This window comes from Pungitius pungitius, chromosome 7 (genome assembly GCF_949316345.1).
Source record: "Pungitius pungitius chromosome 7, fPunPun2.1, whole genome shotgun sequence".
In the NCBI taxonomy this organism is placed as follows: Eukaryota; Metazoa; Chordata; class Actinopteri; order Perciformes; family Gasterosteidae; genus Pungitius; species Pungitius pungitius.
In genome coordinates this window covers 14,940,676-14,955,260 of record NC_084906.1, presented here as the reverse complement: position 1 = coordinate 14,955,260, position 14,585 = coordinate 14,940,676, and the positions used below count along the sequence as shown (strand labels likewise).

The window sequence follows — 14,585 nt, the reverse complement described above, 5'->3', positions numbered from 1 at the left end:
GCAAGACAGAAGAGGAGTTAAGTGTGACGCAGTCAGACGACATTTATTTAAAGTTTCATGGAAAAAGAAGAAAAAAAAAAGAAATATGAAAACTAGGGCGGCGTTTATTTTAAAGTTAAGAATGCAGGTTAAAGTTGGAGAGGCAACCAGGAGAAAACATAAAAAAACAGCTACTTCAGCAAAAATGTTTGCAGGTACTTCAGGACATTTAACAGCCATCAGCTACATTTCATTCAAATATGCACCGTTCATTCATTATGCAAGTTGCTGCATTGCTACCCATTCATTTAAAAAACCTCTAAAAACCATTACAAGCCGTATTCATTTAATATTGATAGTACAAACAATGGAATTTCCATACTTTTTGATATATAGATATTTAAGCCTTAAGATATTTGGCAATATCCTATCCGCGCCCTGTATTTTAGGGATGTGAGGTTTTTACACTGCCATTTATCACCTGTGCTAAATGCCAATCTGTCATGTTGGGAAGGCTCCAGGGAGGTTTTTAATGACAGGGAAGTGCTTCCAAGAGATAGAGCCCTCCTTTAGCGTACCGACACTCCAGGGTAACTAGGCTACTGCACCCCGGAGTGATCAATATCCAACCTTTACATTAACATCTCCAGGAAACGATACCGTAGGGAATTAAAAAAAAACAAAAAAAAAGAAGCTTTAATTCCGTTTTGTTACGGTTATATTGGCGAGTCAAAACGTGCATAAAAACCCACCGGGTTTAATGTGTGAAAGGGAGGCAAAAAAGAAAGCGGAGGCAAAGAACGGCAGCAACAGGAGTCGGTGGAGGGTAGAGGAGGGAGGGGAGTCAAACCACCTCAGAGTAAACCCCCCCCCCCTTCCTTTGCATGCTTGGAAAGCCATTTCAGAGGCAGCAGAAAGCCTAACGTCACACTAAGCACTCCGGGTCAGCCAGAGTTGAACATCATCTTCTCATCATCATGTTTGTGCTCAAGCTAAATAATAAATGGCAGTTTTTTTTTTCTCTCCCTACCACATGAATCCCGCTGTAAAGTAACAGAGGTCACCTTACATGCAAGGGGAACAAATTGCCTCTTTCTGCGTGTTAAGATTGTCCTGAAATAAAAGTTTTTTCTTTTTTTTGTGTCTATGTTTCCCCTGAGCTTGGTTATGAACTTTAGACAGCAGGCACTTAGATTAAAAAAAAAAAAAAAATAGAAGAAAAAAACTCCTCTAGTCTTGCCCCAATTTGAGGGTGACGTTAGGAGCCAGAATGACGTAGCGCAGACAATTTGAGAGAGGATCTTTGTAATCCTTTGCTGGCTGAACAGGGAGCCGAGACTAAAGGTTTTCTTCATTTTTTTTTTTTTTTTGCACTGGTCTGTCTTTTCAAACTGAAGGCATTTATTACGATTAGGATCGTCTACTGCGGTGCGAGATCATCGGCACTTAGAGGAGGTATTTTTAGCTGGGTAATGAAATGTGTGCATGGGTGTGCAGGTGGAGAGTTATGAGGTGTTAACTGACCTTGGTTAAGGGTGGAGGTGCTGTTGATGTCACCTGAGATAAAGGAGGACTCAGTTTGCTTTCTTACGGTGTCATTCCACATTCTTCTGATACGACTCTGCCAGGTCAACAAGGGACAGTCATTAGGACTTTAAACAAGCCCACTCACCTTTCAGATCAACTCTACCTATCCGCTTCCGCTCCAGCCACAATACATCTACAGGTACTGTCTACTAAGGACTATTAACTTTTATCAATAACGGGATTTTTTTCTTTTTTATGTTGCTTTTTGGGCTGTCTCTGCGCTAAATGTGTCTGCAATGCTCTTTAAACTGTGCGGTACTATTTCCCATGCACAAGACGTTAGTTAGAGAAACAAAAATTATAAAGATAAAAGCAAGTGCTTAAGGGGGCAGAGCAGAAGAAAGGTACTCATGCAGTACAGCGAATTGTATTTCTTCTTCATTCTGTCACGCTAATCATGGCAGCGCATGTTTTTGTGTATGCATCACTTGACAGTGGGAATTGTGCGACCCGGACGAAGCTGCTGGCCTACCTGTGTACCGGAGGAGTAGCGCGCGCTGGTCCTGGTGGCGGAGGTCTTGGCAGAGCTGTGCGAGCTCTCGGTCGGCAGCCCCCCGCAGCAGTACGTGTGGCGAAGGCACTTGCTGTACTCTTTGCGGACCTGCGTGAGCAAACAGCGCGAGTGTTCACCTACAAGCACGATGTTGACTTTGCGTACGACTTGGGGCCAAGATCTGGAAGCCGGCATTGCCCTGCTGGTTTTTAAAATCGGCACGCTGCAAAGGTCTGCTCGGGGACGTTTCACCCTTGGAAGAGAAGTCACTTGTCTTTCACTTTGAGCTTCGGCGGGTGACGGGAAACTTACTTTTTTTTGGAGAAGACAGTGGAAGATGAAGATGAACATTCCCTGGAAGGTGTTGAATATGGTAAACAGGTATGCCATGACAATCGAGGCCTCATTGATGAAGAAGAGACCAAAGGACCAGGTGAGGCCCAGCAGACAGAGCAAAGCGAAGGCCCCCATGACCCAGGACCTGAAGGGGAGAGAAAAGAGACCAAAAACATTTAGTGATCTCACGCGATGATGGGAGTGGGATTTGCAATCACCACAACTATGAAAAAAGAAAGAAAGAAAGCTTTCAACCAGGTGAGAGGACAAACAACAAACAACACCTATGCCATCCAGAATAAACCTTTGTTTTCAAATCTCCTTGCTTTATAATTGGATGTTTTAATGATTTTACATGAATTGCCTTGCTGTTGAAATGTGCTGTATGAATAAAATTGCCATGTCTTGCCTTTCCCTACCGTTCCCGCGCCTCCATCCACACACACACACACACACACTTAACTTAATACCTGGAATGCAGTGCTTTCAAACAGACAAGAAGGAAGCGACACCTTGATCTGGTTTTCTGTAAATAACTGATGTGTTAGAACATAGAGACGGGCATAATCAACAAGGCCGCTAAAGCTAAAAGAAACACCCTTTGATACTATTACATGCTTAAAATTTATCTGGTGAGTGTGTTATCAGAGCTGGAGAACTAGGCGGAAAGAGTTCAAGGGGGGGAAAAAAAAAGGAGATTCTCCCGCCTGGTGTTTGAAGGTCCTGGGGAGCCTTCAGACACCGGCAGCGCAGGTCAGCGCTCAAACACACAACAACAACAACAGTGGATTTCCAGATGATGGACAAGGTGAAAATGACCAGTCGCAAGGACGGCGGATGAGTAGCTTTGAAGCGAGCGGAGGAAGAAAAAAGAAAAAAAAGGAGGACAGAAATGGAAAGGCAGAATAAGACGGGGAGAGAAGATAGACTAGAGGGCTGAAGACGGGGACTTCTGGGCAACATGTCCTTACTTGATAAACCGTTTATTATCTTCATAGCTAGAGAGCATGATAAGCAGGAAGAGAGAAACACAATTAGATCAGAGCGCATAATGGCGCGCGTTAGCAGGCATTCGAGTACGATATCGTCAACTTTGATCCAAGGGAAATCACGGGAGGCAAAGGGTCTGACAGAGTTGTATTTTTTTTTTTTTTTTTTCACGCTGATCATTCAATTACTAAAGTCAGAGCACATCGTCTGTGAACAAATTTGCATTCATGCTATTGAATGTGTGGGTGGTGATGTGTGGGTGAAATAAATTATCTGGAGGTACATTGCAGGAGCTTACCCAGGCAAATCTGTATTATAGTAGCCGTCACACACGCGATAATTACTGGTGTGCACCGCAGAACAGAGAGAGAGAGAGAGAAAGGAGAATGACAGCAGAGGAGAAAGGACAGTGTGCGTGTTAACTTTGCCGTCTCGTGCAACATGCAATGACACTGGTGCGACAACAACTTTCAGATCAAACGGCAGCGAAAAATTAAAAATGAAAACACAAACAAGAAAAACCCACAAGCAAAGGGCTATTAATACGCCATGTCTTTCTACAGTGTAAGCATTAGAGGAATGATTTCATTTCAGGCGGAAATGCACCTCACGTTGATCAGAACGTGTAATCTGTTGTGGTTTCCTTGATAAGGGGGTGGTCTATTAGGAAAAAACCACAACTCTAAATAAGAACTTTTTTTGGACTGGTCTCCCAGATTGCAGTTTCACCACAGTGTCGTAATGCTGAAAACACATACTTTAAAGGGAAATTAAAAAGAACAAAATGGATATAGCAACGCCGCTGCTGAAAATTGAAATAGAATTGTCCAGAATAAAGTGGGGCTGTGCAACTGTGAAAATGGAATAGGTCCTGATTGCGTGCCTGCCTTAGAGAGCAACACATGTTATTTTCACCAAAGTGGCAAAAACCAAAGCAAACCAGTCAGTTCCTCAGAAAAACCTCCCCAAGCAGTTGACATCGTAACGGCTGAGGCGATTTAGAAAGCCTTAGTTTCAAAGGGGTTGGTGGGGCGGTGGTCTCTGTGGGGAAGGACCTATTTTCTGACGCTGAGATCCATCATAAAAAAAAGGTTCGACATGTTCCCGCGGCGAACCCACGCGGTGGCGGTTCCACCGGACCCCGCCCTAGCAGAGCCGGCGGCGCATGGTTAAGCTGCAGCCGGAGAGTGATGGGTGTGTGGCCGGAGTGGCAACAAAAGGCCAAACGATGACTCACAGAGAATGTGTAGGCATCATGACAAGCCAAGCTGTCCAAAGGTCTCATTAGAAAAATGTGCAATCTCGACCATCTGATTCGTTTCAGACAGAGAAATAAAAATGAATGTATTCTAATCTCACTCTTTAGTACAGCGCTTGGAGGTGGGGAAGGTTAAGAATTTTCCCATGAAATGTTTTAAGTAAAACCAAAAGAAATGTCATTACCTCAACAGTAAAAGAGCCTTAGTTTTCCTTGGGCTGGCGGTAGAATTACACCAGTGTTAAATTGCTCATAATCAGGAGAACAGGAGGGTTCAGTATATGACCCTTTACTTACTTTATATTCTCCAGTCGGCTGGAGTCTGGTTTCAGGGTGGTAGAGTGCTTCACCATTTTGTACATTGTGATGACCAGGAAGATGAGATTGAGCTGTCGAAAACAGAGTAATGACAGTGTTAATACATGAAGATTAATGACGCAAGATATGGCGGGCGGAGAGAGAAAAAAAAAAAAATCTGTTAATTTGTCCATAAGTTTTAAAAGAGGAGAGCCTTCAAATCTGTGCATGTCCACAGACTAATCCAATAAACATCTATCGTTCCAGCCGGGCCCAGCAGGGCCCAGACGGGGCCGACTGGCGCCAAATTTAGTGTCATTCTATATCAATAAGAGCATGGAAATGCATTAAAATCCATCCCAGAGAAGAAAAAAGGAAAAGATAGGAAGAAACAGCCACACGGCAGCAGTCTGGCAAAGTCGGAAGGGAATCAAATGTGGCAGGAGGAACGAGAAACCCTCTTGTTGTACTAAACAAATGCATATCATTTTTTGCACATAGTGAAATACTATATATAAGGTGTAACCAGCTACAAAAGGCTTGAGGGAACATGGTACATTCTGATTCTTGTGCGTGGAAAAAAGAGAACGGAAGGGAGAAGGAGCTTGCTTGCTTGTTTTATTGTATTAAATATTAAGGGAGCTAGTGGCACATATCAGGTTGAGACAACGACCTGATTTGTGCTGTGTTTCAGAGCACATTTACTCCGTACCTTGAAAATCAATACCATGATTTAGAGACCCAAAGGCTGGATCGGGCCAGCAAAGACCAAAGCATTTTCCCTCAAAAGCATTAGTTTTGGGGTAAAGTATTCCCAGACATAGCATGTACATGCACTCACAGCAGGGGAACCAGACTGTGTTTGTACTGCAAGTTAGGGATGTATAAATAATGCCACGGATTTACAAAGAAATGTAAGTTGTGTACCACCAAAAGTGCATATCAAAGATTCAGAAACACAAAGAAACACAGTAGCCAGTATGTCAGTGGCACGTGAATACATTTGAAATAACCAAAGCTTCTTTTTTTTATTTTTTCCTTCAGGCGAGCCTTATAAACAGTGTATTTCACTGATATCTTGTTATCAGAAGAAGAAGAAAAAAAGTAGATGCTTTGCCAGTTTGAGAGCATGAAATAAATGAATGACCTTTGTGTGCTGGACCCAGACCGTTCACTCTTGAACATAAATTGTCCGTGTTCTGGAGCACCCCGCTATCAAAAGGCTGCCTGTGATCGATACATCGCCCCCACCCCCCCCCCCCTCCACATGCAATCAACTCGCAGAGCTGCTCACAATAACCCACCCGGCAAAGGGGTTGAAGGGGGGTGTGTGGGGGGAAGGGGGGGGGGGGCAAATCCAGAGTTGTGAATCACAGACATCGCTGAAGCTATGTTTTGTTTCGCAGCTATCAGCCACGACTTCTATCAGCCGCCGCCTGCATGAGTCAGACATCGGGGGGGGGGGGGGGGGGGGACAGACAGGAGGGGCGAGGACTTTAAAAAAAAAAAAAAACCTTTCACACAGCCTGGAGTGGTGACATGGATCCAATGAGACAGAGGAGAGGGACACAGTACTTTAAAGTAACACAGCAGCACGGCACATGTCCCCCCACCCCCCTCCTCCCCTCCTCCTCCCCCCCACCGACATGCTCTCGCAGCCCTTCCTGGGGGATCCCCTCGCTAGAGCCAAGTCGCCTTGCTTCCATCCTTCACTCTACCTTTGAATCATCACGGGCGAGCCAGCCATGCAGAAGCACCTAGCCACACTGGGACCGGGCAGAAAGCTTTTTTTTGTAGCGAAGTGGGCCGCGTGTGTACACACTGAACTCCGAGTGAACTGCCCGGGGATAAAATATTAAAGGTGCAGATGGAGCTGTCCACATGATAAGAACCGCTCCTGACGTGTCATGATCTAAGAGGCCTCGTGTTGAAGCTATCTCAAGCATACTAATGGCTCCCCCCCCACCACTCATTACTTCTATGTTTCCCCCCTGCATGGAGCTAATACCCCTAGTGCCCAGAGACAGGGAAACCTCTGCCAGAGAACAAGAATCTAAATGCCTTCCACCGGCCTGTGTTTTCAGTCAGCATTCAGGGCCTGTGTCAGCCACGAGCATAATAAATAAATAAATAAATAAAAACAGTGTGGGGGGGGGAGGGGGGGGGGGGGGGGGGGAAGAAGAGGAGGATAAACAAAAGAATGAGGGGGAAAAAGAACGACAAAAACAAGGTTTTTTTTTTTTGGCACAAACGTGGCTTGGGTGGCGGGTGGAGATCCAGACGTGAGCCAAAGCAGCACTGTTTTCGCCCCTTTTTTCTCTTTTGCTCATGTAGCTTTTCTCCTCCTCTCCCTCTCCCTCATTGACAAGGACAAAGCCAATTTGTAGAGGAACCAGGGGTCACGAATGGCGCAGACAAACCTTGCCCCCCCCCTCCCTGCATGCTCCCCTGAGATGCCCCTTTCCACCGTACTTTTGTCTTTTTGAGTCAATTGTTGCACAGAATCAGAGGGGAAGTGTGCGAGGCTCCAAGCCAGTGCTGCAAAAACACACATTTTCCTGTCACACAGCCGCTCTGCTACAATGCAGCAGCTCCTCACAGGTCATCACGGATCAGCATTATCACTGCAGACGTGATGCAAATCATAACGGAAGCAACACAGGATTGGAAAACAACGAGGGCCCAATTTACGGGGAAGAAAACATTTCCCCGTGTGGCTGACAGGACATTTGCTGAGACAGAAAGAAAGGTATTCTTTTCTTTTCTTTTTCTTTCTTAAATCAATGTTAGCTTTGCCTAAATTATAAACAAATCTAAAGGATGGCAAAGAAAGGAAAGAAAATCAAGGAAGACAACAAAAAAAAGACATTTGAACATTCATTCAAAGACATTCCAATCCAACACAGGCCTCCATCAGTTCTGTGTACTTCGTCCTTCATTTTTAAATACGTCACGGCAATGTCTCTTTTTGACAAAGCTGTGAAATGCAGCGCAGTGAGCACATTCCTCTTTTATCCAAACAGACAGACCTGTACTATGTCTTCACTTTGAAAGGTGCTGCCGCTCTGCAAACAGTGTGCACAGACCTGTCGGAATTCCAAATGGGTGACGCCCCCCCCCCCCCCCCCCCCCCTCCCCCCGCTATATTTTCAGTGTCAGTTTGATGTTCAAAAGAGGTCACTGCATGTGTAGATACAGTACCGACCATTATGCTGCATAATGAACATAGTGCTGAACAAATAGCGCCCGTCCTCCCTGCACAGCGGCAGGGCAAGTTTGCAGAGCTTCCCACATCCCTTCGTGTGGGGGGGGGGGGGGGGGGGGGGGGGGGGGATATAACTGAGGAATACCACCTGCTATATTTATTTTTTTGCGCAGGTAAGGATGACTCCCTAAGGTCTCGTTCTTTTGAGCCTCTCTGATGGAGCGGGAGATAATAATGTCATGACCAGTAAATAATTGCATGGCTCAATGGGACATATGTCATTGTGATATGCCATATGTCCTTCACCCCTGACGGTCCTTGACCAAACAGAGAAGTGCCTTTGCTTTTCTTCTTCATCCCCAACACGGTCACGTGCTATTTACTGTAGGCTGAAGAACACACAAGGAGGCAGTTGCAGAGGATTGGAAGAAGGAGCTACGGGACAGAAAGGTCATTTCTTTGTGTGTTTTTGTCCCTTCGTGCCATAGGAAGTTGAAATGGAGGGCCAGTAGGGGACGCTTTTCACGGGGGAATTGCGTGCGAGCGAGGTTAAAGTGGACCAACAAATCCCAGATCCTTGTCGGGCGCTAAGCGGCGGAGAGGATCCCGTGATGCCTGCGAAATCTGTCTTAGGCGTAAAATTAACCTGTCATCACTGTCGAGCAAAAATGCAGCAGTTTTCCCTCAGTTCAACCATCCCACTTCCTTTATCCGCCTCTTTCATCTTTCGTCTCAAACCCTCGGCCCCTTCAGTCGGTCGCAGAATGTGAAGAAAAAATAAATAAAACGGCTTACCATGATGATAAAGGTGACAGGTCCTATAAAACTCCATATGAAGTGATTGTCCACACTTAGCCAGCACCTGTAACACATAAGAAGCACACACTTAATCTTGGGGCAGCATACGCCGCAAAGGAAATACCATCCTGAGGCCAAATATGGATGGAACTACATTTATATAATTGGGCTCCTAGGGCTGATGACATTAAGTGCATAATTTCTAGCCAATATATATGTCTTGGAGTGGTTTCAAACGCTCCTGTCACAATTACAACAGTTACACAAAACACAGGGAGGACACAAAGTAGCCCCTCTTGACAGCTGGGTCTTAGCTGAGATTAATTTACGTAAAAGGCTTTTTCGGCACGGTGCTCTTCTCTTTGAGAGAGCATTTACAAACAAGAGGTCACAGGAGGGTCTTTAAGCAGAAAGGCATTAATGTAGCTGCGTCCCACCACCACCACCACCTCCCTCCTCTTGCCCCCCTCTGAAACCACAGTGTTGAGTCTGTCAGCCACTATCAAATGACATAAAAAATTGATCAGAGGCCCCTTCCTGGCAAAAGGAGCTCAAATGTTTCAGTAGCTCGGGGGATGCATGTAAAGCCCAGGCAGGAACGATGAGATTTCTTTTCAAAAGCTGCCACACACACACACACACACACACACACTCGCCAAGGATTTGCTCAGAAAGCTGCACTTACGCTCTCTTGGTCCCGTAGCTCCTGTAGTCGATAGCTGCGGAGACACCGACCACAATGGCAGGGAAGAGGTAACCGGACACGTAGTAGTACTTTTTCCGCGAGTATTCGCTCTCAAAGACCTCCACCAGCATGAGGTACAGCTGGACCCCCTCAAGACACATCCAGGAGAAGGAGGCCAGGAAGAAGAAGTGGAGGATCCCCGCAATGATGGCGCAGCCAATCTGAGTGATGACAACAACCAAAGGAAACCATCAAAGACCGATACTGAAGGAACTTTCTATAAAATGGAAGGATTTTTTTTATTTTTATTAACTTGTAGTACAAAAATGATTTAAACATGACAAGAGGAGTCTCTATAACACTTTATTGAAAATTGTATATCATATGCCCATATCTTTTATTAAAAAAGCCACTGAAACCGCTGCTGTCTCAGCCATTCAGTGGAATTGATGAAAAATGCGATGAATATTCATTCACCACATGGGCTCCGGCTACGCACAGGCTTCGCCTTCCGTCGGCGCGGCAAACGTTTGAATACCATTGGTATTGTGAAGGTAAGCGTTGGTAGATTTAATCAAGAAGACATTCTGCATGCAGGAAAAACGTTTTAGTTCTTCTTGAAAAGAAGTGAAATAAAAAGCTGAAAAAGGGGGGTACGGATGCGGGGGGCGAGCCACGAGGCCGTGGCTTTAACTGAAAGAGGAGAAAGGAGGACGAGCTGTTCAGTGGAAGACGTCGCCTCGCGGCAGTCCACACTAACGGCGCTGCCCCGCTCACGTCACGTCGGGGGGGGGGGCAAGCGGAGAAGGTTAGAAACAAACAATGCCTATTAATGTCCCATCCATTTCCCTCTTGAAGGGTCTTTTGTTTTCGGAGGTGGGAGGGAGGGAGGGTGGGGGGGGCAAAGGGAGATAAAGTGAGAGGTATTCAATCAAACTCAAATCAATAGGGTGCGATTGTTCCAGCTCACCCTGGGCTCCGTCATATCGATACCAATTAGGAATATCAACTCGGCGATGAAGAGATTGATGCACAGGTTCTTGTGGATGGTGTTGCGATCGCTCTGCAGGCCGCGGAAGAAGCAGAAGGTGAAGATGCTGATGGTGAGGCAGACCAGGGACACCACGATCCCGACTCGAGTGATGACCGTGAGGAGCAGTTCGTGCACTCTGTCGTTGCCCTAGAAGAAGTGAAGCACAGGCGGCGCATTTAAGAATGCTCTCGAGGAAACCAAGACATCTACATTCATTTTCATTTCAAGCTTCAAATACTATTTATTTTTAATTAAATATTGTGAACTAATTGGAATCACTAAACTGGGATTCCAATTAATTTAATTAGATACTTTGCTCTTAAATAATACAAAACGATGACTATTATTTTTTATTATTAAGTACTGTATACTTTCACTACGTCAGGTCTGATTTGCTGAACTGGTCTGAGTCCATTTTTATATCTTTACTCTTTTCTCCTTTTAAGAAAGTCATGCAAAAGAGTCGGGAACTGATTAGCTAGAGATCGTTATTCAAATCTTCAAAGCATTTGAATAAAGGAGGTCTGTAGGATTTCTAGGGTTTGTAGTTTTAAGGAAATATCTCTAGTTTGCCGCAGTGCAGAATGCAACGTGGGTTTTACCAAGTTAACAACGCATTATACAAGTATCCCCCTCGGGACCTCGCTGGGATTACTGTGATCCTGTAAGATTGCTATTCAACAATGATGTCTGGGGTTTCGAGTTTGCTTATGAATTGGGAAAAAGAGGGTGGAATTGGAGGACGTAAAAAAAATAAAAAAAAGTGGACGGAACATACGGAGATTTCACGGTGCGCCATGAGGATGGCAAAGTTGGTGAGATGGCTGCAGGAGCAGCTGGTGTGAGTTTTATTGGAGTCCAGGAGTTTGCAGCCTTGCGTGGACCAGTAGCCCATCATACTCCTCTCAGAGTAATTCCAGAAGGAGCAATTGGAGTTGAAGTAGTGCTCCATCTGCGGATAACAATTGAAGTTCATGTAGTTCATGTAGAACACAGGGGCCATTTACCCCCCCCCCCCCCTTTACTCATACAAAGTATGTTTCTGCACTCATTTAGATGAAGATTTTTTTTTACTTCACAGCTCTCGTGAAGCAATTCATATGTTGTGTATCGTTTGGCACACGCTTGCCAAATCAACCGGAGCACAGTCGAGGCCTTAATAACAGAGAAGCATAATTGTTTGACGGCATGTCTTTGAAATTGCACAATATCTCTGATAAAGAATGGAGTCACGCATGGCCCTCCGGGAACTCTCGTGACAACTTTAAAAGACGAAAGATAATTGGTGCTCCAGTAATTTCATCCTAGATTGTACGGCTAATCTAGGAGTTAATTTCCCCCCACTATAAAAGAAAATGGGTATCATTTATATCCCGATGTTGATTAAGGAATTAGAATTCACTTAGAATCTAAAGACTACTTTAATTTGATGTTCAATGACTTAAATAAACTGCCGCCTGACCCAGCCAGACATTTACAATTCAAATTGTAGATCTCTGTCTACTCTGGATCTTCCCTCCTGGTGTTTTCAATACGACGTTCTCCGTTTGCTCCAGGGAGGGGACTTACGTCGATGTGCTCCAGGGTAAAAATCACCGGGTCGTTGATGAACACGCGGCTGGACTCCTTGTTGATCGAGGCAGCGATGATGTCGGAGTTGACGGCCACCGACACATTGCGGCCGTAAGCCTCGTTGGCCATCTTGATGGTGGAGTTTTCTGCGCTCAGGAACTGGCCCAGATTTTTGTAGAGAACAAAGACGAGCTTGGCGACTCCTGGCGGAAAAGTGAAGGAAAACGAGAGGAGGAGAAAGAAGAAAAACGGTATCGGGATTCCAGTTTAGACAATGTGTGAAGAAGAAAGTAAGGAGGTGAAAACTCAAATAGCTTAAATGGAATTACATTAGAATAAATTTAACAAACACACTGGGTGAAAGATGATTGACAGATAAAGAGAGAAGGATTTTTAAAATACTGCTATTATTCAGTCAAATGCACAGAGAGTACTTAAAGATGTGTCCCATTTTTTTCGCATTGACTCTAATTCAGACTATTTACCCTTTCAGAGAAGCAAGGATAGGAGCAAAAGTCAAACAAACACATTTAATAAGCATTTTTCAGAGAAGCAGAACCATCTTTTCCTTCTTTCTTTAGGTAGGTTTCAGGGAGCTCACCATTGCGACTGTTGAGCTTGACAGTGTTGGCCGACAGCTGGATTGAGATACTGCTTTTGCTGGACTGTGGAAATTTGAAATCCTGGACTTGCCCATCGGTGCTGAGCACATACACATCCAGGACTGCCAGGTGCAGAAGAGCAGAGGATGAGTTGATGGTGAGAGGACATATAGGATATCGATCATTACGAACCGTTTGAAGTAGACACATGGGTATACAAAAAAAATATTGAATACAGTATATATACATATTGAAAGTTTTCTGATATTTTAGCACAAATCTCGGCACAGACTGAAGGACACCTGAGTGGGTTTGAAAAGAAACAACTAAGGAGAAGCTTTCCTTATGCTGTCCAAAAGCAGAAGAAAACGAGATACGGAGGCAGAGGATAAACAATGTGCATTTCAAGACTCCACAGCAGGCTAATGTTCACATTAATGTATAGAGTTACAAGGTCTAGACGCATACATTTATAAACTAAGCGTGCGCAATCAGAGAATCCAGTCTATTTAATTGTCTGATATTCATCACTTTGTCAGTAAGCGACTCGTTAAACCTAATATGCGTTGTTTTCCTTCCCTTCACCCCCCACCCCCCCACCCCTCGAGGTCTGAACGCTTATTAGGAAAACAAAGCCCTTTTTTTTTTATTTATATGCCCGCCTTGTTTTCCCATCACAATAGTTACCCTGGCAATGGATTGAAGGTAATTGAATTTAACGAGCTCGCATCCATCAAGAACTCGGGGAGGGGGGGGGTCACTCGCTCGCCGCAAACTCTTGTTTACTTACTTATGTTGTCGGCGGGAACTTTGACTATGGCCGGTTCCATCAGGTTGTCGGCGAGCACGAAGGCCCCTTCCTCCAGCGTGTCCAGCAACATGGTGGCGGCGTGCGTTTGCTCCGTGCTGTTCATGTCCTGCCACGACTTCAGGGCCTCGGGGCGCAGAAGGTTGTCCACCGTGTCCACGATGGCCTGAATGTGTCCAGAGCGGACGGACAACAAACGGACGACAAGACCAAAGGCCGGCTTGAGTGAAAAAGGAAGAATCTCGCACAGGCGGGGGGGGGGGGGGGGAGACATGCAGGCGCCGAGGTGGACGGAAGGCCGCATCCGCGAAAAGGATTCGTGGGTGAATGCGGTGAAATAAAAGATGACGCTGAAGGGACATTTAGTTGTTGGGATGAGAAGCTTAATTACAGACAGTTACAGAATAAGAGACGGGTTGTTTTGGCAATTGATTCACTCTTTTTTTGTTTGTTTTTTAAGGACGTGGCGTCACGGGAGACACTCCATTAGGTCTATTAAGATATTAACAATAATGAAACAACTTAAAGTCAAATGGAGTGAAAAAGCTTTCCTTAATTAAGATGATCTAATCGCAAAGCCATTCTAACTTTTTAATTTATCTTTTTTTTAACTCTTTAATTTCTGTTTGTTAAATTGAACAAATCAATAATATTTTAAACAGCTTGATTGAATTGTATTCTTTGCCCAACATTTTTTCGAGCCTCACACTTTCCGCCACAGGGACAGCACAGGACAAACAGAGGATAAACCGGGCGTGGGATCCAGACCACACTGACTTTTCTTCAGGAAATAATCAAATCAATGTGTCTAATCTGGTAATCGATGCAGGCGACGGCTGGTGGAAGGGTTGGGGGCTGGGGGTTGGGGGGAGGGGGGGCGTCTATAGTGATGTTGCGTCAACTATGGCAGATGTCCGATACCGCTGACTCAGCGATCTCTGT

At 45.0% G+C, this 14,585-nt stretch overlaps 1 protein-coding gene across 24 annotated transcripts in view; it reads right to left on the bottom strand.

Moving 5' to 3' along the window:
• Positions 1 to 14,585, bottom strand: part of adgrl2a (adhesion G protein-coupled receptor L2a) — an 86,315-nt gene that overhangs the window by 5,536 nt on the left and 66,194 nt on the right. For 12 of the 24 annotated variants that reach the window (XM_037470532.2, XM_037470539.2, XM_037470541.2 and 9 more), the window contains 13 exons: positions 13,626 to 13,809; positions 12,835 to 12,957; positions 12,231 to 12,436; positions 11,440 to 11,613; positions 10,599 to 10,808; positions 9,629 to 9,849; positions 8,941 to 9,007; positions 4,941 to 5,032; positions 3,684 to 3,728; positions 3,367 to 3,393; positions 2,372 to 2,540; positions 2,039 to 2,167; positions 1,504 to 1,600 (listed from right to left, as the gene is read on the bottom strand). In XM_037470532.2, coding sequence (XP_037326429.2) covers positions 1,504 to 1,600; positions 2,039 to 2,167; positions 2,372 to 2,540; positions 3,367 to 3,393; positions 3,684 to 3,728; positions 4,941 to 5,032; positions 8,941 to 9,007; positions 9,629 to 9,849; positions 10,599 to 10,808; positions 11,440 to 11,613; positions 12,231 to 12,436; positions 12,835 to 12,957; positions 13,626 to 13,809 — 1,744 coding nt within the window. The remainder of the gene's footprint in view (positions 1 to 1,503; positions 1,601 to 2,038; positions 2,168 to 2,371; positions 2,541 to 3,366; positions 3,394 to 3,683; positions 3,729 to 4,940; positions 5,033 to 8,940; positions 9,008 to 9,628; positions 9,850 to 10,598; positions 10,809 to 11,439; positions 11,614 to 12,230; positions 12,437 to 12,834; positions 12,958 to 13,625; positions 13,810 to 14,585) is intronic. The other 12 variants (XM_037470536.2, XM_037470542.2, XM_037470538.2 and 9 more) reach the window with 1 other exon arrangement.